At 42.5% G+C, this 25,079-nt stretch overlaps 2 protein-coding genes across 3 annotated transcripts; one reads left to right on the forward strand and one right to left on the reverse strand.

Annotated features, from left to right (window-relative positions):
* The first annotated feature begins 2,953 nt into the window (after positions 1 to 2,953).
* On the forward strand, positions 2,954 to 6,939 carry LOC142994304 (spindlin-Z-like). Of its 2 annotated transcripts, none has more exons than XM_076145070.1 (5): positions 2,954 to 3,142; positions 4,091 to 4,132; positions 4,855 to 5,114; positions 5,254 to 5,487; positions 5,966 to 6,939. In XM_076145070.1, exons 2-5 carry the CDS (start codon positions 4,113 to 4,115, stop codon positions 6,169 to 6,171), a joined length of 720 nt encoding a protein of 239 aa, XP_076001185.1. In that variant the 5' UTR covers positions 2,954 to 3,142; positions 4,091 to 4,112; the 3' UTR covers positions 6,172 to 6,939. The 2 variants fall into 2 exon arrangements, with proteins under 2 accessions (XP_076001185.1, XP_076001187.1); XM_076145072.1 differs by having other exon boundaries at positions 2,954 to 3,054.
* Positions 6,940 to 18,259: 11,320 nt separating this feature from the next.
* On the reverse strand, positions 18,260 to 24,812 carry LOC142994340 (fizzy-related protein homolog). The gene is made up of 14 exons (XM_076145126.1): positions 24,650 to 24,812; positions 23,478 to 23,551; positions 22,831 to 22,959; positions 22,612 to 22,675; positions 21,997 to 22,127; positions 21,818 to 21,903; positions 21,530 to 21,713; positions 21,305 to 21,370; positions 21,116 to 21,218; positions 20,816 to 21,000; positions 20,474 to 20,707; positions 20,241 to 20,345; positions 19,878 to 19,970; positions 18,260 to 19,732 (listed from the first exon to the last, which is right to left on the reverse strand). The coding sequence occupies exons 2-14, from the start codon at positions 23,544 to 23,546 to the stop codon at positions 19,691 to 19,693; spliced, it is 1,491 nt and encodes a 496-aa protein (XP_076001241.1). The 5' UTR covers positions 23,547 to 23,551; positions 24,650 to 24,812; the 3' UTR covers positions 18,260 to 19,690.
* Between the last annotated feature and the right edge of the window lie 267 nt (positions 24,813 to 25,079).

Genomic DNA, 25,079 nt, shown 5'->3' on the forward strand with positions numbered 1-25,079 from the left:
CCCTGCAGGAAATATGAAACTGAAGACCTTACCATGGGTTGACAGTCAGGCCATATGGTCATATTAATCACGAGCATGTGTAATCAAAGGGCTGTACAGGAGAGAAACACCAACGACCAGGCAGTTCAAGGTAGCTACAAGGCCAGATAAATGCCACAGGCCTGCAAATTCACACGTTAGTCCAGGATGAAGAGTAGATGAGAAAAGCACCCCAGGGGGACATAAACTGTGAATGTACAGCGCTGTGGCATAGCATGCACACACACAGAGTAAATCATTTGCCCAATCTCGATTGAATGTATGTTGCTTTGGACTATAAAAAGAAATGCTGTGAAAATGTCGAGGGGAAGATGACTTACTGGGATGGCTCTGGGCAAAGAAGGTAGAATTTGTAATTTAAAAAAATGAAACAATCCTCCCATTAGTGGTAAATTATTTTTATCCATTACACATTGACCGTGTCATTTGATCGTGTGATGCACTACATTTACTGACCTTCATAAACTGCATCAGGCGCAGCAACATCAAAAATATCATCAGATTTGACTTCAACAATGTAAGAGCCTCTTTATTCTTAACAAGACACAATGAGAGGTGATTCAGACACTGCTAATTAAAAGTACTAAAAGAAGTCATCAGCACCACACTGTTCTTTTGGGTGCACCCTCTTTCTCTCTCTCTCTCTGTTTCTCTCTCTCTCTCTCACACACACACACACATATGCACACAAGCAAAGCATGGTCAAGTTCAGTTCATTTCAGCTTGTCATGTATGAAACAGCTGTGATATGCCGCCATAGTTCAGGTTGCATAGGGAAGTTGCTAATAATAGAGATACCTAATCAATTGACACACACACACACACACTCACACTCTAACCTTGGCTTGATGATTTTACAAGTCTGCTATGCAATATCCCTGCAATATGTCACAAAAACATCCACATCATTTCTCAGCAGCTTGTGGAGTGTATGCATTCAGAAGTTCAGTGTGTTCGTGTGTATGTGTGTGTCCTCCTTCCAGTGGTGTAAATGGAAGTGACAGATAGTTGGATAGAAGCATGAGTAAAAGGTGGAGAAGTAAAGAAGGAGACCTCTATTTCTGGAGGTGGTACTCTCCCAGTGTCCCAGGGGACATGGCCGCCGTGGGCTCCCCGCCTCAGATGGCGCTGCAGGAGAAACTTTTACATCATTCGCATGGAAAACATTAACATTCATATTCTGGGACTTACAGTTTACAAGACATTAGACACCCCGTTTAAATCAGTCAACACAAAAACGTTTCACCGTGTAGAAAACTGCTGTATTGGAAGAGAGTTGCAGGCTTGTTACACACTGTTCTCCCTTTTTGCCCTGAAAACTTTGCCAGTCTGAGGCTTTACTGGGGCCAAACATGAAAAAAGAAGTAGGCCCTGTTCTCCCAAAGCTCCGACATCCAGGCCTTTTCTGTTCTGTTGCTGTGACAACAACAAGGACAAGAGGAGGCAACCTTGGATGCCGGACAGCTCTGTGTCGATACAACACTGGCATTCTCATGCAGGCTGTCAGCTTTGCAGTGCGACAACACTGACTCACACCTTAGAGCCGCTCCGTCTGTAGTGAATTGATCTGAAATATCTGTGGTCAAACTGCTGTAATCTTGGATCAGGATCTCATCAGGACGAGTTAAGGCTGATTCCACTCAGATTCCACAGCAGATTTTGGCAAATTACACAAAATGTCTTTGTTACTTTACTATATAAACAGTAGAAAGATTTGAGAGTTAAAATTTGCATAATCTCATTACTGGAATCAGTTTGAACAATGGGTGTCTGATTAGATTGGTTTTGCAGGAGTGTCGCAAAATGAAGACGGCCATAAATCGTGATGGCATTATCAGTAAACAGCAACATGGTTGATGGTTCTTCTGTTTGGTCAAATAATGTTTATTAGGGGGTTTGACAAATGCTTGTTTGTGTGAGAGCACCAATCCTGGCATTGGACAGTGATATAAGCACAATGAACCAATGTGAATGAATGACTTCATTGTCATCAAATTAATGCAAGTGATTTATATGTATAAGTCATTCACAGGGAGAAATGGAGAGAGTATGTGCGATTGAAAGAAAGAAAGAAAGAAAGAAACAGAAGAAAGAAAGAAAGAAAGACAATTATCTGAAAAAGCTGTCAGATGGGCACCCAAAGGTGCTGCATCATTCACTCTACACAGAGGTTAGTCCGTCATCAAAGGAGGCAGAGATTTTGTGTTTAGTATGACATCTTGTGGTGAGAATCAGCATTTCGTTTAGAGTCCAAAAATAGATAACATTTAAAGATTCAGGGTATTCAAAGGAACAAAGAGTTTACTGCGATATGAGACATTCCAAGATCCTTCAATCACAATAAGACAAAACAAACAAGGATAAATGAATGGTAGCCAACGTCATTTACCAAAGCGTGTAGAAACACGTTCTTGAGTTGCAGAAGCAGTTTATTATTGATGTTCACATCCTTAATATTTAATTGTTCGTGCATTCCTAAATGACTTTTTTGCACGGATGTACATTTTCTTTTTTGCTTTAAAAACTCAAATATTGTTTCAAGTGAAAAATATAGACCTTCTCTCAATTGCTTGATTAATCTGTTTCGGTTAATAACTGTAATTACCGATTTACTTTTCAAAAATAACTGAAAAGAAGATTCCATGGAAATGTGTTCTATGCCGCCTGCGTCATCTGCAATATGGAATGTTCGAAGTGCATGATGGGAAATGTCGTTTCATAGTCTTCAGGTCTTACCGAGTCTCTCAGTCAATAAAGACGAACAATCTATTACGTTTATTGATTATTTTGATGAAAAATAAATAAACGCTTGACTGTGTGAATGACTTCACACACGGCACCGGCGATGACAGACCGTCGGAAAGCTAAACAAAGGTGACCACAACTCCCTACATGCATTGCGAAAAGTGAGCGCCGATAGGTAATTGTAGTCCTCAAAGCGTTTCCTTATTTCTGCCTTACATAGGTGGTGGAATCTGCTCCGCAAAGACAAACTCATGTGAAATTATTGATCAGGTAGGTCAAACACCTTATTCTGCAGCTTCGCCCCCACGGAACCTCCCGGTCACAGTCCAATAAATCCACTGTAGTGGCTCCGGTCAGTGTGAGTGCTCCTGTTCTTTACATCCTAAACAACGGCGCAATTTCAGCACTTACATGGCGATGCATTTCCTTTTGTTCAGCTAGCTTATGTGTAAAAATGCAGGAGAAAAATTCTGAAATGTTAAATATTTTAGCTGATAACTTAGAGTGAATAAAAAGCTTCAGCTTGTCGTGAGTGTTAAATGTAGCTACACGCAAAGCAAACACGACGACACTCGACACCTCGACATTTGCTGAGCTCTCCTTGACGGCGTTACACATTTTTAGCTGCATATATAAATATATGTAACCCGTTAGCGCGGAGCTAGTTAGCCTTAGCATCAAGCTTGTCGCAGTTTAGTTGTTTACATCCGGTCTTGCGGCTCTTTTGGCTGATTTGCGCGCTATGAAGTGCATATGTGGGTAAACTGCTTTTAATCACGCGAACAGAAAGATGTTTTTGTTGTCTCAACGAGGAATGCATTGTTTGGAGTTACTTCATATAAAAGAAAGTGCTTGAATCATGCAAAATCACAATGCGTACTCAGAGCAACTTTGTTAGTTACATTTGAATCAAAACCATACATAGTGTATTTTTCTGTCTTGTTTTTAAAACTTCAACATAGTGTATTTGACGAGTTTTAAAAATCAGTGTAAAGCCTTGGTTATAGCCTGTACATCACAGTGACACCGAAACGAAAGATACAAATGTACATGATGGAATCAAAATAAATTAAAATGGAATGTTTAAAATTTATTTTGTTGGATGTGAAATGTATCATTGTTCTCACTCTGTCCATTAACAACCAGCGGAAACATTACATAAACACACAATCTATGCTTAAATACCTGTTAATTATCTTTGAAAGACAAATGAAAAACACATTTCTTATTCTAGGTGAAGACTGCATGATGTGCACGTTGGCGCTGCCATACTGACTGATAACTGACTTTTCCTTTTGTCCCCCAGGATTGTGTGAATTTATGGAAACATGTCAAAGAAACGGGGCAGGTAGGCTCAAAAGGCATTACAGTGCCTCCATGAATAATTAGCTCCCCTCATAAAGGCTTCATTACATTACATTACATTACGAGCATTTGGCAGACGCTGTTATCCAAAGCGACTTACATTACATTACCACCCTACGCAGAGGGGGGAGCAATTGAGGGTTCGGTGCCTTGCTCAGGGGCACCTCGGCAGGGGCTCGAACCGGCAACCCTCCGGTTCCCAAGCGGAAGCACTACCCACTGAGCCACTGCCTCCTTCATCTACTTTCACCAGCATTTATTCTATAGGTTTCCTTTCATTAGTTGGTTAGTCACACTATATATATATATATATACTATACATTGTTAGAGATGTTGACAGATGCCTGTCACAAGAAATGTCTTCTCCAATAGGTGCAAATCTTAATAGCATTACATTTACATTTACATGTACATGGTTACACAGAGGAATGTTGCAAAGTCTCACCTTTGAGAAGCGCAGACCAGCAAATGTTTGACCTTTTTGATTGATGACCTCAATTTATATTGAGTGTAACAATGTTTGGAGCAGCAGTTGCCTAAGTGTTGCCCCACTTCACTCTTTGGGTGTTGGGTTAAGGCACCAATCCAGTTAATGTCTGACCTCATTGAAAAAGCTATAAGAATATTGATCTAGTAGCTAAAATTCTGGTATGCTGCTGCACATCTACACTTCATTTTGATATGAATTGTATTCTGTCCATGCAGGAAGCGTAGCAGCGGGGAGCTGAGTGAGAGCTCAGAGGCCACCCTAAGCCCGGACCCTGACAACCTGCTGGGCCGCAGGATCCAGCATACATGGAGGGAGAAGGGTAACGTGACCAAGTGGAAGGGCACGGTGCTGGAGCGCCTCACTGTTAACACATCCCTCTACATGGTCAAATACGACGGCTTTGACTGTGTCTACGGCATCGAGCTGTTCAAAGATAGTCGGGTGTCCAACCTACAGGTGTTGGCAGAGAAAGTTGGTGAGTTTGATAACTCTATCCACAAATTTGGTGGTTTTTTATTGGTGTTTTCTCAGTAATAGAAGACAGAGATCAATTTTTCAAGAATTAATGCGTCAGCTGAGAGCTCTATTGTAAAATCCTCTCTTTCTCCCCGCAGTGAACAATAAAATCAAGGTTCCCCCTGGAGCTGAGGAGCTGGTGGGCCGAGCAGTGGAGCATCTGTTCGAGAAGGAGGATGGTGAGAAAAACGAGTGGCGAGGCATGGTGCTGTCCCGAGCTCCCATCATGACCCACTGGTACTACATCACCTACGAGAAGGACCCAGTGCTGTATATGTACCAGCTGTGGGACGACTACAAGGACGGAGACCTACGCGTCCTCCCTGAATCAGGTACAGCAAACTGAGCTTCAACTGACAAATCTCTCGCCTGAGACCCTGTGCAACTGACAAACGTTTCCCGTTAGCTTTATAGAGAACATCCATTGGTTTTTCCATATGTGGCTTTATCGCTTTTAGCTGAACAATTTGTGCTGGGCTTTTTCTTGAAACCAGTAGCCTCTACAATCGACGGGAGTTTGTGTTATTATTGGCGCTCATGTTGTGTCTTATCATGAAGAAACAATCCTATCTACTAAAATTGGAGGAGACATAAATAACTGGCACAGTCATGTTTAGTAGGGTTTAAAGTTCAGCTTCTCTACAAAGACACTTTACTATCTCAAACCTATCTGTTGTTGCCAGAGCGGGTGCATGAGACTGCGTGTGTGTGCGTGCGTGCGTGCGTGTGTTTTATGTTTCAACGTTCATCGCCAGGCTCGCTGTCCTTTCTCTAACTTATCTCCCCTTTCTTTGTCGCACCGTCTTCCAGAGAATAAACACCTGCTGCCAGCAGACAGGAAGCCCGGCGAGGAGCCGGAGAGCCTGGTGGGTAAACAGGTGGAGTACGTCACAGATAACGGCCTAAAGAGAACAGGCTTGGTCATCTACCAGGTTCCAGCCAAGCCCACCGTTTACTACATCAAATACGACGACGACGTCCACATCCACGTGTACGACCTGGTGAAGACCACCTAGTATTGACTGTGCGGCTTCATCCTCAGCTGACGGCTCACGCTCAGTCGTTACCTGTTCTAGTGTTACACATTTCCCTTTTCCTCCAGCAGGAGGCGACATGCTGATGATCAAACTCCTCCGCGACCTTCCGGGTCAGCTTCTCCTTGGTTTTTGTTTAATGGCATTTAGGTTATTTTTTCATTATCAGATTTCAAGACTCTTCAGTTGTTTCTGCACAATTTTAAGTTTACTCTTCTATATTATTATCAGTTAATCTTAAGTGTAAATAAAGGAGGTGGGAACCGCTTGTATAGGCCAGCAGATAAAATGGAGCAGCATTGTTTCGTTTTTTTGATATATAGTGCCAGATTCTTAACTCTTTGTAACATCAAAAGCAAAGACTATTAGCAAATCTTATCCATACGTCTGTGTTCTACTTCTTTACTTTCACGTGTTTATGCCTGTGCTATTTATTTCATCTGGACGATGTGGCTTTGCTGCTGGTCATGTACCATTTTTGCAACAGCCGTCTCTGTGCTTCATGCGTCTCATGGGGTATGCCTCCGGTTGTTCAATATATCCATAATGTTCATTTGTTCGCTGTGCTAACTTTACCATCAGAATGAATGAATCCTTATTTCAGTTGAATTGCAAAGGCATTGATGACAGTTTGTTGCACACGATGGACATTGAACACGAATCATTTGAAGAAATGCGTCATATTTCTGTTCTATTTCATAATGTAAACTGCAAGTTTTCTACATTATAATAAGATATCAAAATATCTGATGTTGATGTCATGTTGTTTGTGCTACAGAATAATCATTTTCTTTGACTTGGCTCCCAACATTGTTAAGTATTCTGGACGTTATTGTTTGCCAAAACTGAATGGTCTGACTTGTAATTCAGACCACAAAACTTAACTCTAAATGTGTTTTGTTCTGTAAATATAATCTGAAATTTTTACGACTCAAAACAAAGTTGCCTGGAAATTATTTTCTTTTCAAGTTATTGTTGATTAATTTTGTGTGTATACCACTTTAACCAAACAGATCAGTTACATTAACACCTTGCTTTATACATATTTAAGTGAGATACTAAAGCATTTTGTAAGGATGAAAAAACTCAGACCCTAACAGAGACAGAGATATTTAACTGTTTTATCTGACTCCAGTAATTAATAAGAATGGCACTGTAATTTAGTGATGCTAATTTAGCTTTACAGAGAGGCATGGCACAATAGAAGGGACATGAATGGTGGATAGTTTACTAACATGAGCTAATAGCTGACATTACACTGACTGTTGCAATAGCTGAGAGAATGTAAAATAAGACCTAAAGTGATACAAATGAAGAAATCAAATAAATCAAACCAGGTAATGATGGTCAGAAAGGAGAGAATTGTGGAAAAGGAAGTAGAGAGAAAGAAAGAGAAGGAAAAGGTCGGAGAAAGAAAAGCCAGGGAGAAAAGAGAAGAGCCAGGGAGACAGCCCCAGGGAGCAAGAGAGTCAAGGAGAAGAGCCCAGGTAGAAGAGAACAAGCCCCTTTCACAATGGCCTCTTGAATACCCATATCCTGGACATTTACGTACTTTTGCCACAAACCAATGAAAGACTGTCACACCGGTTCTTTGGAACACCCACTGACAACAGAATGAGATATGTGACTGCATCCATTACTTTCTCCCTGCCTAGTGGTCAGTGGATTGAGACCACATTCCCTCACCATTTTGCCCATTATACGACCCTCCGTGTGACACCAAGGTGTGAGATGTGATCTGAGAACATTGTTAGACCATGCAGCATTCCTTTCTGTGGTTAAAGCTCCAAAGCTCTTTTATGTTGAAGTTAAGATAAGGTTAGCCCTGAGATCCCTTTGCAGTCTCTGTGTAAACACTTATTAGAAACTGAACAACAACAGACCCAAGCACAATTACATTAACACAGGAACACCACTAAATAATGGCTTCATTTTGAGTTATCCACAGAGGTTCAAAGCCAACAGGCTGACTTCTGTCCTGTGTGCAACAATTTGGATGTACATTTTTGTCTTACAGTTTATCTGGAAACAAAGACGGGAATTAGGTCTAAATGCCTAATGGTTTAGTAAAATAAAAGGATAAGTGGGAAAAGCACGGAATATGATTATGCACATCTGCTCTCAAATAATATAATTCTATAAATAAATCTTTGTTTCCAGTCATGAATAGGTTCCCTAAGTCTATGATCCTGAGAATCCATAACTGTTCTGATAAAGACTTATTTTGGTTTTAGTTGAACTTTAGGCTCTGCAACATAAATGTTTCCAAACTGCAGTCAAAGTAATTAAGTTTTACACTTATTTTCAGGACGTGTAAGGGCTGTAAATGTATTTCAATGGTTTAAATGCAGTGAAGCCCCAAACTTCACAAAACTATAAGAAGCTGGATGAGTCTGACCTCGGCTAAGAGACATCGGTGGTTAGACTCAATCAGACGCTACACATTTTAATGGAAAGGTCGATTTAATTCAAATAGACAGATAGATACTTTATTCATCCCCTTGGGAAAATGCAAGACCATTCAATTCAGTGTGATACATTCTACATAACATTGAAGTAGTGTATGGATTATATTATTATTATATGTTTGATACGTATCCTTGCATCTCACAGGTATGACTGTATTTTCACTGCATCTAATGCTTTAAAAGAACTCAACCTTGATACAGAAATGTACAAACCGCTCAACCAGATGTACATCTAACAGCTGTAGTTCAAGGCCACTAAGTTTGGTTATGTTTTAAGACTGTTCACTGCTTACCCAAGGAGCAGTGAGCCAGTCAGTGGTGGGCTGTAACCCAGCATCTGGGCTCTGAGAGTCAGTCACAGCTCAGGTGAGGTCATTCCTTTGGTCACCTGGGAGTCGTGTGAACTCTGCTACAGAAGATATCTGTAATATCTATTAATATCTATATTTATCTATATATAATAAATGTTGAGCCTGAGCTAGTATTTGAGGATCAAAATCATCTAAATGTGTCTTCCTCTTTAAGGATGTCATCATCAACTACATTTGAACATTATCTGTATCATTACGTCCTAATCATGAGTTGTGCACCATAAGCAACAGAGAGTCTGTTAGCAGCGAGTAAACATAATGGATCATGATTGCATGTCGTCTGTTAGAATCTGTTGACTTAATTATGACATATTGACATATATTATTCAACATAATTAGATCCCATTAGAGAAATGACCCTGTCACATCATTTTACAGCAGCCTGTAACCGTAACAGGGTTGATCCGCGTCTGTTTATCAAAGTGGTGGCTGTTCTCCACTCGGCTTTGATGCACAGACATTTTCTCTCCTGACTTCCCCCTGACCACACATGTAGCCACATGCTGATTGCTGACTGCCTCTCCCTCCCCCAGAGTCCCTGTGAGGTGCCAGTGTGGTGCTGACGGGTGCCAGTACATGCATCGAGGAACAGTTGGCATACCATAACGCGGATTGGATGCCCAGATAGTAACAACGAGGAGGCAGTGAGTATGCATTACACAAGGTCTGTGCTCTTGAGAATGTATGTGATGTCGGATGAAAATCCTCACCTGTTGTGCGATTTCCTTTACACATCAGCAGCATTCTCTTTCTCCATGGAGAAAGCCATCTGCCCAGTTCCTTGGCAACAGCCTCCCTTCTTAAGTTATTATTATTAAACAACCTATTATATTTAACTATCAATTAATCCATCTCCACTTGCAAGGACACCCCATGGTAGCCATTGTTATGACTGCAGATGGTGATACACAGCCTGACCTCTGAGTGGAAGTGAAGTCAGGCTGGGGGTTATCGTAGGTTATCGTTTGGATACCAACAAGCTGCTGAGATGTCAGGGGTCAAAGGTGGGGGACTTCTTCACACCCTGGAGTTCATATCCACAGGAAACAAAAATAGCTCATTAGTAACACTTTCCCAAATTAGAGACAGTGCAAAGAACCTGTGGAGATGTGGGTCAGATGTGGTGAAAGCACAAGCCCAGTACTGGACCAACTGGACCTAGTGGGTGATCTGTTGGTCAGACCCGTTGCTGAGCTTCACACAGCATAAAAGGATGTGGAGCTGCCTTTTTGTTGTGACAATAATAAAGCACCCACCTAGTTACTTTACTGAAAGACAGAAAGAGAAAAAGTGCAAAATGCGTAGCACAGTTCATATGCCGAACTTGAAATGTTGAAATACATGAAAAGATGCTGTTAAAAAAATGCGAGTTCTATTATTACAGGACATTTCTCAGAAAACCTTGAAACTTTTATCTGCATTCTTATTGGCCACTAAGCAAATGTACTAGACTCTTTTGTGTTGCCTAGCAACGCATGCCAGTCCCTGATTTCATATATGGAAAAGCCAACCCCCAATCTGGAGACTTAGATGCGCAGCGTGAACGAGCCCAGCCGTGATGCATGTTTAATTAAAACATTGCAGGGTTTTCTATGTAAGAGGTGTTGAATGTGTCGGCAGTCGTCATAATTAGCAGGAGCAGGAGTCGTGTTTGTGTTTTGTCCTCAGTTTTGTCCTCAGTTATTGTTTGTTTTAATTGATTTTAATGGCACAAGTTAAATATGAAACTGCGGTTGTGTAAATATAATTAGCTGTTTTAGGAATGTGTTACGCTGGTGAACATCTGAATGACCCTAATGAATGCCTGAATGTTCTCTCAGGTCATTACACTGATGTTTCAAGCTTTATATGTTTTCAAACGTTTTCTTGTGACCTCATTCACCTTTGAGCTCAGACTTTGCTGTGAAGCTGAGTCAGCTTCATCTTTCACAGTGATCTGATTGTGTTGTGTGTTTGTTATCATTTATTCTTTCTCTGTCAGGTTCTCATAAGACTCTTGCAACTCTGAGCAGACCTTAAATGATTCTGTTCCTCACATGGGTTCCTGCACTGAAGAGTTTCATTCTGGATTGTTCATTTTGTATTGTGCATTAGACTTGTTAAATGTCTCTTTGAGCTTTTCCTCTCACTGTGCACCATAATGATGCCCTATCCATGCAGCCAAAGAAGCAGCTTTTCACTTCACCAAAGCGGGGGCTGTTTGTCAGAAGGAGGCCTTCTGGTTTTTCTGGAACCGGGTCATTGAAAACTCCTACATACTAAAGAACTGCTGAAGTACCACATGCAGGAAGGAAGTGTTATTGACTCTCTACAGTAACTGAGGAGACCACTTGAGTCCACAGAGGGATTTAAACCCCTGTCTTACTAAAACATTACATGTCAAGTGTATTTAGCCCTCTAAATACTCATAGGAAAGTGTTGAGGCTGCTGTATAAAGTATGTGGGGGTTGAGATTCAACAGTTACATGCCGATGTGAGAAATTCTGGAATACATTTCATCTGTTTACAAAGTGCTTTTATTAAACCTTTGAGGCAAAAAATAATTCCACTGTAGATTAAGTGATTAAAAGACATTTGATGAACAGTAACATGAATGTAGCATAAATGGAAATGGAGCGTAGAATTAAATACGTTTCTTGCAGATATTTTTATATTTTGGATCCTGTTGGCAGGGCTGTATCTTTCTGAATCGACAGTTAATAAGACTAAACAAGCACATTTTCATCTTTCATATTGCATACTACTGGATAAATAGGGCGTCAAAGTTCACGCCACGATGACACTGAGAGCAGATGATGAACTGTGGAGCTCTGCAGGGGTCAAAGTTGAGGTGGATGGATGGGCACTGTTTATGCTGAGAGGCAGACTGGGACTTGTTGTTCTTTTATCGGCATCACAACAAAATCACTAGTCTTCCACACAGCACTACCAACACGTTCCTCCTGTTTCCTCTCCTGCCTGTTGCTGGCTTTGATTTCTCCTCATCCACTGCTTGAATTTCTAATTCAAAAAGAAAAGAGGGAAAAGGGACAGAAATTAACTGTATATCTAATGTTACACAATTGACGTCCCCAGTATAAGAACCCCAGAGTAATAGTTTAGGAAAGGTGTGTTGTGGAGATGTTGCAGTGAACGCGATTAAAGCTATTGATGTAATGACAGCATGTTGCAACTTTAGATGTTGGAGATGGAAGCAATACATGCTATTCCCACCTCTCCCTCTCTTTCCCTCGACCCGTTTCTCTCTGAAGCCTGTTGACATTCCATCCTTCCTTTGTTGTTGTAATGCCAACCTTTCAGCTCCTCTCAAAAGAGGGAGACAGCCGGGGGAGGAGGACGAAGAGGGGGAGGAGGAAGGGAGGAACAGAAAAGGATCACAGCCCAGCACTTGGGAGTAGATGCTGTTCCAAACATATGCAATGGGCAGAAAACCTACACAGCGACGGACAATCTGTGCTTATACACCCTGTTCATCCGCTCTGTGGTTTGTGTTTTCTCTCTGATAAGTCACATTAGGACTGAGCGGGCAGAAGAGACAGACAGCTTGTCCTCCATCTCCAGTATGTTTCTGAGCTGGTAGCTATGCAACACGACTGGGAGTCAATGGAAGAGGGGGGATGGGAGGATGGGGACAGTTAAGTGAGGGAAAGGAAGCAAAGGGAGGAAGCAAGGAATAAGGGGAAGCGGAAGGTCCTTGAGTCCTTATGCAAAGTATAAGAATTAAAGAAGAGTGCTGAGAAGAACCAACCCAGAATGGAAACTCTGGCATTATAAAGCATCCTAAAGATTAAAAAACAAAAAAAACATCTAGTTTCCAAGCAGCAGGCGTGTTTGAACGCTGAGGTCAATGATTTAATGTGATAATCAATACACACATCGGGTAAAAAATGTCAAATCTCGGCTGGTCCGGGTGTTTGGGTGGGGTGGGGGTGGCGGTGGCGGTGGATGAGTAAAGGCTCGACGTGGGAGCTGACCAGTGTCTCGGTGCTGAATGACGCCCTATTGTCCTCCGCGTCTATCATCTCCTCAGCATCTCACCTCGATTCCGGCCCGGGCAAGGAAAGAAAAAAAACAAGCCACCTGTTGCTGCACCGAAGTTTGCTCTCAGGAGGCTACAAAACGAGGAAAACACACGCACGCACACGCACACGCACACAAACGCTCATGACATAAAATCTGCGGCGATGCGAGGCCAAATGGGGAGAATTGAGATTTTCACCCCTTCAGAAACAACATGACGACATGATAAACATTTGCCTCCGGCGAGGCAGGAAGAGGAGGATCGGCTTCATCCCCCCTCACACACACACACAGACATACACTGATACACACGCACGCACGCACGCACGCACACACACAAACACACAAACACACACACACACACACACACACACACACACACACGCAATCTGCTGGATTGCACGTTAAAGGTTATTTTCAAACATCGTTACGAGCGAGGGAAAAAAAGATATCCCAAAAAACAACGAAGGTTTCGGAAGTGAAGGACTCACCGTGAAGCGAATGGAACAACAGGTAATGCCGAAATGTTGCATCTCTATCTCTCTCTCTCTCTCTCTCTCTCTCTCTCTCTCTATGTCTCTCTGGCTGTTTGCTTTGATTCAATGGAGAATCAGCGGTGATCTCTGTGCCTGTGCGCCCGCCCGCCGCCGCTCCGCGTAACGGTTATCGTGATGTTACTGGGTAGGCTGCAGGAAAGATGGATCTGTGTGTTTATATACGTCCGCTGCCAAAGAAAGACGGGGAGGGGGCGGGGCCGGGCGCCGTGACGTCAGCGAGAGGGAGCCAATGAATCCGCGCCTCTTTTCCAGGTCTGGTCAGGGTGCGGCCCCAAAGCAGCTGCCAAATTACATTATAGGAACGCATATGTATGAGACATATGGGCAATAAGAATGTTTATTAAAGGAGAGGATGTGTTGTGACCATATGGGTTTGAGTGCAGCGCAGTATTCATCACTGTGAGGTAGCATCAATGCAATCTGCCTCTTCAGAGATGTAATTTCAGCCTGTGAGCCACATGTAAAGACATTGTCTTCATGCAATGGAGGGAAAAATCCAATTTATAAGTATGAATTGATCCACTGCGTCCTAAATTTGCAGAATGCCTCCTCGGATCACCTTAGCCTGATTGTAATTGAATAATCCTGAACTGTAAGATCAAGATTAGGCATCCAACTAATCTGTGGTGAAATAGAAGAGTGGAGTATTACTTACAAAACCTAATGGCTGTGGGATGTAGACACCCACCACCCGCCGTAGCGGAAGATCGGCCTTGACCACTCAGGGTTTCGAAACTGATGTCAAATCTAAACCTGTCTAATTCCATTAGTCCAAATGGCAATGACCCCCAATTTCTTCTGACATCCGGATCCCACAAATACACACATATCAGCACAGAGCACAGACCCTGTTTGTTGAGATGCTGTATGCAAAGATAATGTTATATTGTGCAAAACTGGACAGTCTATGGGGCAGTAGACAGTATTGGCTTATAAAACATTACTCTTTCTTTCTACTTTCTTCAAATCACATAATTGTGAAGTTTTTGTGCTCATGCAGTCCTCTTCTTGGCCCCCAGGGGTTACATCACACTTTACACTGGGTTCAATAGCCAGTTTATGATCGTGATCACAACACAATGCTTTTAATGTGGATTTGCTGTTTAGGTTTAAGTGCTCAATGTTTAGGTTGTGTTGCCTCTGTGGATTAGCGAAACTACTTAACAAACTAACCTGCAAGACGGGTGGTGCTTCTTTACAATGACAATAAGAAATGTATGTAGTTAGATGAGGAGCTTATATCTGCATTTTTAAGGTATTCTATGATGAGCAGTGTTTAACAACAATTGTTACAACAGGGACTAATTATTATGATGCTGCCAGGGCTATTTAGTAAACAAACAATGGTCTTAATTTCACATTATAAAATATCAATAATAAAGACCTATGCCCTTCATAGCTTATCAAAATCCACAGTCCACAGTCATATTCGTATCATGGCCAACAGGCAAACATGTGCAAATCATAGCATTTGTGTATCTGTAACCGGTATATGTTTAGAGTTTTTACTTGTCAGATGCTGAATGTTTAAATCTATTGATTAACTGACACAAAGACGCATAATTCAATCCATAGCATTTGCTTTGACATCTTCTATTTAACAGCCTGTCACATTTTACAGGCAGTGGGAGAAAAAAAAAACTCCCATCCCCCCTGATGAATCTAAAGATGAAGCTTAGGAGATCTGTTGGTAAATAATAAATACACCAGTGACCCTCTGTGCGCCCTGTTCCCTCTGACAAAATGACCAAAAAGAGCCTGGGTGGCTGCAGCCATTAGTTATCACAAAAGGCTTGTTCCTTTGATATCCATGTGGGCTTGTATCAATACAGCTCAAGTGTCGGGCTTAGGGGGAACCTGGGGGAAGATCCTGCTCGCTGTGTTGTGAAGCTTAGTTGTACAACGAACATCACACTCTGTGTTCCTTCTTGATAGAATCATCAGGAGGTAGGATTATGCATATTAGTGACCCCCCCCCCCCCCTCCCATGCTTTCAGGGCTTTATGTTACATCTCCCCAACAAGAGACAGACAAGCGAGAGGACTGCAGTGAATACTTTCCATTCGAATGATGTCTCTGATCCCAATAATGGACTCTGTGTTATTTGGATGGCATTATAATTGAGTCTAAAAGGAACAAAGTTGCAGCTCAGGTGTTGCACAGAGTCACAGGTGTTCAGATGTTAGTCAGGCAAAATAAACCTTTGAAAATGGATAAAACAGTAACATAAAGGTGAGTCATAGTACAAGTCTTGATTGATAATTTCTGAGCTTGACTTATAAAGGAGTGACATATTATAAGGCTGGCATATTTGGGGGTGTGGGGGGGGGGGGGGGGGGGGGGGGGGTGTGATGTTGTGATTGTTGCATTGCGTCTCATCTTTGTTGCATTATTGTTCTGTTTAATACTCGTGTGCATGATAAACTCCCTTCTCCAAAATAAAGGTACATTCATATCAATCCTATAAACCAGGGGTCTTCAACGTTTTTCAGGCCAAGGACCCCCAAACTGATGGAGAGATGGAGTGGGGACCCCCTACTATATTGTATAAAATTTTATAGTTTTATATCAAACTGGGCCTAGTGCCTTGAATAAACATAGATTTTCTCATCAATGTCTGTTGACCTTGGAGGGATTTGAGACTAGTTGGGAAGTATTCAACAGGTTTGTCTTTTAAGTGGCTGTGGGCTGTCTCCAAGTGACGCTGCAGCTTTGATGGCTTCATAGATTTGTTTGACAGCACAGCAGATCAAATGACACACATTGGCAATAGATGAAACTCTTCTGCCTCCAACCTTTTTGCCCAGAGCTACTTTGACAAATAAAAGTTTCCTCATGTTATTTTTACATTACATTATGCGTTACATTTGTCCACATGGCTGATTCTCCACCCAAACCAGCTGAATAAGCGTCTTCTGTGTGAACATTTACAAAATGTCGATATCCAACACTCACATTTTGTATCAAAATGCACTTCAATTCAGCAACATGAGCTTCTTTTTTTCTGTATACATTTTCAGTGTCAAGCTCACACTAATGAATTCCCATCATATTAATCTCAAAGAAAACAAAACAATGTTATTACTGATTTTACTATTTAACTAATACTAAACCTTTCATATTTCACATTTGTCTGTCCACATATCACTGTCACAATTGCCCTTCACATTCCCTGTTATTCAGGGAATTCCCTGTAGTTCCCATATCATCTGTACTTCACATGCATACAGTCTGTTCTGATGTTAGTGAGATGACAGTGAGTGTGGTACTATTTTCGTGAGGAATTAAAATAGTTTTGGAATGTTCTTGCAGTGAAGCACGTTCTCTGTCGTACAGTTTTGGAATGTTTTCCTGTTTGGAAGAACATACACTGGATTGAGTGGACATGACGGCTTAATTCTGCAAATTCTGCATTCTGCCTTTTTGTTGTCACAATTGTTAAAATGCATCCAAATGCTGCTTTTTTCCCCAGCTGTCACTCACCTCTGCTTTTCTCTGTCCTGCTCTGTACCTGTAGTAGACCGTCAACACGCCCCGCCCCTCCCTGCTTAATGTTATGATCCTTATCTGTTTTCATGTGAATTGGTCGAACGACACAACATCTATTCAAAAATTCAGTCTTCCCCGTGTCCATGGCACGGAGAAGACCATCCTATCGCTCGGTGCTGCTCCCATCGTTCACCTAAAAGCGTCGGCTCTTTGAGCCGGTGCGTTCGCTAACGACACATGACGCCCTGCTGGCAGTCGGAAACTCCCGTGAAAAGTTGCTGTGGACTCTGGTGGAGCTCCACAGACGCGTTCGCACCGCAGACGAGACATGCACACACTTGTCATTCACATTCGTAAAATTCCTTATGAAAACGGTATATTTGTTTCCTTTTATCGGGGCTATTTTCCACGATCATCCTCAAATTCGGCGTGCGCTTGCCAGCCGAATGTTACGGTGTCACGTAACCAAACGTGACAGCAGTGTCATTGACTGACAGCTGATTGGCTTATAATCGTTTTGTGACAAAAGGGGGCGGGATGTCTGTAAATTTGGTTGGATAGAAATTTTAACAGCTCTACCAAGTGCCCCCCCTACAGATGTCTTGTAAACCACATTGAACCCTGAACATTCTTTAGCAGAAGATTATACAGATACTATTTACCTTCAACTGTTTCAGACTTCCCTTGATTTCACAATTCACCATGTTGTATAACTCGGATTAGAACAAAAACATTGTGGCGTGTTTTTTCCCTCTCGACTCGTGATGAAGACGGATCAGAGAAAAGGTGTGATTTTACGCTATGTATACAGTATGTTCATCTGTGTCTCACCTTCATGGCTCGTTTACAATAAGTGTATGGGTGTGGTGGCAAAATAGCATCCCAGTGTTGATAGGATGGCGCCCTCTGATGTTCACTCAGAAGCATGAAGCCTCATTTGTCTGCCTGAACTCAATAACATCAACCACAATCGTGTCCGAAAATTAAAAATTGGCCTGAATAATTCTTTGTAATAAAAAAATATATAAATTTACACCATCAATTAAAAGCATTAAGACAACTCTAATTTCCTGAGGTCACAAAATGTGGCGATCTAAAACGAGGTCATGAGGGTTTTCGCTTGATTACTGCACAATAACAGCCAAAGCATAATTTACAAGATATGCTCATTTATTCATTTTCTCTCAGTACAGAAATATTTATGTTCTCAACATTCTTGCAGTTATTAAAGTTGGCAGCATTGTCTTGATTTCTGAAGTGGCAAGAGAAGAATTTACAAAGATTAGCACTGAAACTGCCCATCGACTTCCGACCCAACTCTCCAAAACAAAATGTGCCATTTCTGTACAGTAATCTTTCCACCACAACGCAAAATATTAGCGTTGAATTAAAGGTGGCACGGCGGATTAACTTAACACATTCAAACCCAGAGAAAAGTAAACCAAAATTTGGTGGGAATATTTACTTTCTTTTTTTTATACACAACACCAAAAATGGCATAACTTCTCAACACAGAAAAGTATGAAGACCTATAAGATAAGTGCCCTGGGATGAAATATCTTAACATATACACATGTACAGATTTAAGTAAAAAGCACTTCTTAACACTGTTATTTCATCGTCTGATTAATAGCCAGTGTTTGTTTACCATTCTGCTGCTATGAAGTGAAGTGATGAGCTGAGGTGTTTGTCCTAGTCTGGTATTTCCATAAAGAAAGCAGGTAAACAGGATGATTGACAGGTACTCGTACAAAAACCTGAAGAGAAGAAGACGACTTCTCTTCTCTTCTGTTCTGTTACGGCACCTTCAACTTTATCCAAATCAGAGCTAAACGCTGACATCCGGTTATAGGCAGTCATAGCGTGCGTTTTGCAACAGTGTTTGTTGATGAGACTAAAATGAACTTAATGTCAGGTTCAGGCTAACGGAGCTCCAAGCTCCTCATACATTGACGTTTAAATGTCAACTGTCAACAGAAAAATGTGTTATCAGTGTGATTGAAACCTGATCTCCATCAGTGAACTAACAATGACACCAGCTTGGATTTTCTGCACACCTGCACCTTTAAGACGTGAGCAAAAGCCAGACAAACTCCACAGATCAAACCAAAACCTGCAGTATAATTACAGAAAATAAAAGTCTGACTGCCTGTAAAAAAACACGGGTAAGATTATGTTAAAAATAAGTTTTAAAAAAAACAAAATAAATACGATAAAGTCAATATTTGGCAGGTATGCACAATATCAGTCTGTAAACAAAACAATCACACGGGGGCTGGGGGGCGGGGGGGTCATCCCTCGCCATTCCTCCTCATCACTCATCTGTTGGTGGAGGCAGCACAAGTGAAATACTGGAGGTATATATCCACACTGCCATCCACCTTTGAGCTCTGCATCTCAGCAGCTCCTCCTTTCTACCCTCCGCTACAACTTGGCTTATTACGTACAGGCGTTTTTCCGGGGCCCACTGCAGACTACTAAGGTGAATACTTAAAAGAAGGGGCCTGCACAAGGCTTGGACAACAATGGACTTGACACATGCAATGCTAAAAACCCTTCCCGTCTTCATTCCCCAGTTGCACAGTCCTGGTGGTTACTACCGGATCCTGGTGAAGAGATTCAGAACTGATACCGATTCCTAAAGGGGGATGTGAGAAACAAAACAGACATTTGAAGGGACAAACAATAGGAAGACGACAAAAACAAATCAGACAAACACTCTTCCATCATTACAGATGCTGATCTAAATGTTAATCAGAGATTAAGGAGAGGTGAGTAAATACCTTAGTGGATCTCATCTTGCTGAAGACGTTCCAAAAGCGAAGTGTTTCGTCTCCTGCGCCAGTCACGATGGCCTCTCCGTCAGGGGACATGGCCTGTACAAAACTCAAATTATTGTACACTGAATACTTTCCCAGACATCAGTGTGTGCCAGTCTTAATCTAGCAGGGCATTCGTGGGCGTAAATGCTGTTACTTGCTGAGAGAGGAGGAAGTGCTTACGGATGCTCAACAAGACAGTCAACAGAGCAGAACTTTCCCCTGGCATGCTGCCTTCAGTAAAAAAATAGCCTGAAGTTGTGTTTTTTTTGGCTTATATTCTCTCTCACAGACATAAACACAGAAACACACAGCGTGCATACTGACCAGGTAGAGCACTCTGTAGGAGTGTCCTGTAAGTTTGGCCACCTGAGTGAGGGAGGGATACTTCCACACCAAGATCTGATTCTGGGAATAACCGTGTGTGCTGACCTGCAGAGAAGCAAAACACATTTTTAACCTGAGCATCTAAATCCTGGTTTAGGAAACAAAGAATGAACAAAAACTTGAAGGCAGTTAGTTGCAGGGACTGATCACATGTGCGGCTTCAGTTGACTCACCAGCTCATTGGTGTGCTTAGACCAGGCCAGGTTGCAGACCTGAGAGCCGGTGTCGGTGCACTGCAGCGGCTGGCCGGTCAGCGTGTTCCAGAAGCGGATGCAGCGATCAGCGGTGCCGCCTCCTGAGGCCAGCAGACCGTGCTGATGGGGAGACCAGGCGATGGCCTTCACTGCAGCCAGGTGCTCTGTGTACTGCTGCACCGGGAGGACGCTTGAGTGGTTCCACACGAGCAACTGTGGGCAGCAGGATAACACAAACGGGAGGGAGAGGTCAGAGGGGCTTGAGGTGATGTCATACTGATGATCTCTCACACAGACTAGACAGGAATTCTGCCCACGTACCTTGTTGTCATTACCACCTGATGCCAGCAGCTGATGGTCTGTGCTCCACTTGAGCCCGCAGACTTCCTGCCTGTGTCCTTGGAGACGGCGTTCTGACTGGAGAGGCGGAGCTCTGATGTCTCTCTGCAGGATCACCCTGTCACGACTCCCCGAGGACAGCTGGTCTGCATTCCATGCCAGCGCACCTGGGGGCAGGGTGTGAGCGTCAGTTTACAGGAAGAAAAATCACACATGAGAAACGGCGCTAAAATGTGAAAATGCGTTGCAGAAAGATGTCGCCTGTCTAGCCTGCAAACTTACCCACTCTGGCTGTGTGGCCCTCTAGAACAGAGAGCTTCTTCCCCGCTGCTGCATCCCAAATCTGTACATAGCCTTTGTGAGTGCCCACTGCCACCAGGTTACCCTGAAAATACACAGCGTTTGAGAAAAGGGATCACAGAGCAAAAATATTTGATGAGGCTCCAGGATGTGGAACGTGAAATCTCTCACCCGCTCTGACCAGCCCACTGAGGTCACAGAGTCACCCTCCACAGAGAGGTCACACAGACGTGTCACCTAAAACCATGGAGAAACCAAAGGAGGAAGTTCAGATCAACTGAAAGTGCCTTTAATACGAATTAATATCAACAACAGCTCAAAGACACACACAGACACACAGACACACAGACACACAGCCACACAGACACAAAGACACAAAGACACAAAGACACACACCTGGCTGGTGCAGGCGCTCCAGAGGTAGACGCAGGTTCCCAGCCCGACACTCAGAACATTGAGGGACGACCAGTCGACTAGGTTGAGGTAGAAGTCATCCTGAAGCTCCGGGGCGTCCAGAACTTTGAATGGAATTTTGGAAATTTTACGCGTAGGTTTCCTCGGCGACCTCAGGAGTTTTTGGCTGCGATTCATAACACAATACGGTTGCCGCAAGGTTATTCAGGAAGAAGTGTGCGACATCAGACATTTTGAAGGCGGAATGACAAAACAACAAAATAGTTCTACCTGTTGCTGCTGACAGGTGAGAGGGAATAAGGAGAGACTGCATTTCCATCCTCTTCTGGTAGAGTCCTTTTAGCACTGACAGAATACTGCAAAACACAAAATGATGTTTAATCGTGCACATAGAAATTACTACTATTTTGGAAAGCATGTGTCAGTTACAGGTTTGTTGACATGTTTACACTGAATAGGCTCCTCTTGGCGGGCGTGGATGGCTGCAGGCGGCGATCTTCTGACTGGGGGTCCTGGACTTTCTCGATGCCGGCGCCCAGCAGCTCGTTCTTCAGCAGGGCAGAGTAAGCCAGACCGTCGGCTAAACGCGGAGGGAGGAGAACCAGAGGAAAAGTCACATCGGCATCTCTGAATGAAACGCTCCCTCTGCAGTTTCATCACAGTGCTGAAACGTTTGAGGGAGCTTTGTTTAGCTCTGACGTACTTTGTGCAAAGACTCGCCAAACAAGAGAAAGAGAACACAAGGAACGCTGCTACACGCACGCAGAGCCTAAAACTGAAGCACTTTCATTTTCAGCCACTCACAGGTTTTCAAGCTGACATGGAACTACTTGTAGTTGGGTGGAGTGGTTGAACGGCGTACGTTTGAAAACGGCAATCTAATCCTGTTTACACTGAAATGATTGATTTGAGCTTACCGATGTGTTGCTATGACAACAATTTCAACGAGAGCTTCCGAAGAACCGAGGGATCCGGGATGAAGCCAAATCATCAACAATTACATCCTGCTTAGTCATCAGACCACATTGAGAGTACGGCTCTGTGTTAGAGGGAGAAGTGATTACCTTTGTTGCTGTCCGTGGTGCCGTCTTTGGTTTTCCTGTTCTGATTGTGTGACTTTTCAATTTCCTGTGTCAGAAACAAATACAAGAACTGATCATTCTCAACCAAATCTTGTGTATCTTAGTATGTTACATTTGCACACATTCAGCTTCAGGCTTAAAGGGCGATTGTTCCTATGGTCGGAGGCCATATGATATCTGGGTGAATCGCAGCAGTCTCACGTTGATGCGGTGGAAGTTGACACTCCAGTTGGCCCCGGCCCGGGAGGGAATGAAGCGATCACCATGTTTGCTGGGGGAGGACAGAGGGGAGCTGGTAGGTGTCAGAGCTCGCACCGCGCCCACAGCCTTCTACACATGAGGAGACGAGAGGTGGAGGAGGGAGGAGGAGAGGAGAGAGCATTTATGAGCAGGAGACAAACACACATTTGGACACTGTTTTAAAGAGACGTGTTGTTGACAGGTGGCAGATTCCGAGCGGTGGTGTAATTGCATGTTGTCATCTTCTTCAGCGTAGATCTTAATTAACATTTCCCCTATGTAATGTATTCTTCCAATGTAAATTTTTCTGCTTTCTTTGTGAGTTTGTGTTTTCTGAATAAACAATAAAAAATACAATTAAGGGCTTCTTGGGTAACCCTGGCAACCAGCGTTTGTCACACGCTTACAACACATCAGGCTCTACGCCTACTTACATAAACAATACTGCTACAAACTAACATCATGCCACCAGACTAAGACACTAACATAATAACTCACAATCAGCAAAATATGATTGGCTCTTACAGGTGTTAACAAGAGGAGACAAGTATTTATGACAGTGACAGGTTTTGCTTTTGGGCAGTATGAAGGAAGGTTCGTTCACTTACAATGGGGCTGGTGTTCTCGTTTTGGATGTTTATCTGCCTGAGCAGCCGACACTCATAATCCTGATCCATAATGCCTAAAACAGGACACATCAAATCACACACAATTTTATTAAAAGCACATCACACTACAGTTCAGACTAGTGTGCGTATGCCATGTTTATGTCATACTCACACCACATATTAAGTTAAGAAACCAATAAAATATGGAAGAATATCCTACCTTTTCCATTAGAAAAGCTAAGCTGTGAACATACGTTACCACTTGCACCATTTCTAATATCTAGTGTTGTCATCAGTCATTTGACTAAAACTCTTAATTTCATAAATGAACCACAAACAGACATGTAATCCAATATAATGTTTTTAATGGAGGTCATGTGAAAACACAGGAAAAAAGGAAATTATATGACCTTTCTTTGCTATTAACATGTATCACTATGTGCATTAAATTTAGAGGAACCAGCATGTATTTATGTCCCTCACATGTGATATTTAATAATAAGAAATTCAAACTGCAACTGTCAACCACTGACGTGTATTGTGCAGCTCACTGTGGCAGACATGTTTAAATAATTTGTTGATTATTTTTCAGTGATCAAGTAATACCTTTGTCTATAAGGTTGTGTCTGTGTGTTACAGCATCGTTGCTTTTGTCGAAACCTTTTCTGTCCATTTGAACCTCTATGGTGTCCGTTCGTATGACAACAATACTGTCACTATTCCGGTAGAAATATCCCACATAATTGCAAAAAGGTGTCAAATAAATTACTTTTTTATCATCCCTTATTCAAACTTCATTTAATCGAGTAGCTGAGAGGAAACTTGTTCTCAAACACAGTGACATCTAACGGCTCACAATCAGCTGTGAATGGACAGTTTAAGCTAACAGCGTTTGGGGTGTCTTTGTGGATACCATGATTAAAAAAACGAAACAAAACGAAAACAATAACACATTTTATCTGTTGGTTCCATAAACAAAACCCCGTTCGGATAGAGGACTCCGATCTGTAACCATTACAGTTTAAAAGCAACGCCGAGCACGAACAAAAGCCGGGTAATTGAATCATGCAGCTTAAAGAGGGGCTAACGTTAGCCCCGCTAGCCGAGCTGAGCTAACGAATGCTAACGCTCGCTGATTATTTGTTCAGAATCCAGAGCTGTATTAAACTCACCTGGCCCCGTTTAACTCCGCCCGTAACGCGCCGTGGAGGTATGTTTATTCCAGTGCTGATTCGGTTTGGAGATGTGCTGTTTTATTGGAAGAGATGTACAAAAATGGTGTAGAAAATACAAATGTTTTCTTTTGCCGAGAGTTCAATTCCGCGCTCGCTAAGCACCACGGGAAATGATGACGTCGCCGTATTTGAATTACACATTTCACGTTGCTAAGGAAACGTGTCGATGTGCCATAGCAGTTCTATGAATGGATGATAGAACAGCAAATGACAAAACCCTTAATATTTTTAAAGCACAGCTGACCGAGAGGATGACATCTGATACTACAACACTCACTCAAGAAAATGGCGACGCATTGCAGAGCAGTTATAAGTTCCTGAATACATAAATAGATACATGTCCATTTAAATATGTATAATGTATTTA

The sequence above is a fragment of the Genypterus blacodes genome, unplaced genomic scaffold (genome assembly GCF_046128005.1).
Source record: "Genypterus blacodes isolate CSIRO-AG114 ecotype Tasmania unplaced genomic scaffold, CSIRO-AGI_Gbla_v1 ptg000029l_1, whole genome shotgun sequence".
In the NCBI taxonomy this organism is placed as follows: Eukaryota; Metazoa; Chordata; class Actinopteri; order Ophidiiformes; family Ophidiidae; genus Genypterus; species Genypterus blacodes.

Excerpts from the sequence above, each read along its gene's own strand:
- LOC142994340 (XM_076145126.1), bottom strand. The coding sequence starts at position 23,546 with ATGGATCAGGATTATGAGTGTCGGCTGCTCAGGCAGATAAACATCCAA. Across the intron at positions 22,676-22,830 it reads TCAACTTCCACCGCATCAAC|GAAATTGAAAAGTCACACAA; the intron begins GTGAGACTGCTG and ends TTTCTGACACAG. Across the intron at positions 21,219-21,304 it reads CAGTGGGCTGGTCAGAGCGG|GGTAACCTGGTGGCAGTGGG; the intron begins GTGAGAGATTTC and ends GTGTATTTTCAG.
- LOC142994304 (XM_076145070.1), top strand. The coding sequence starts at position 4,113 with ATGTCAAAGAAACGGGGCAG. Across the intron at positions 5,115-5,253 it reads GGTGTTGGCAGAGAAAGTTG|TGAACAATAAAATCAAGGTT; the intron begins GTGAGTTTGATA and ends TTCTCCCCGCAG. Across the intron at positions 5,488-5,965 it reads ACGCGTCCTCCCTGAATCAG|AGAATAAACACCTGCTGCCA; the intron begins GTACAGCAAACT and ends ACCGTCTTCCAG.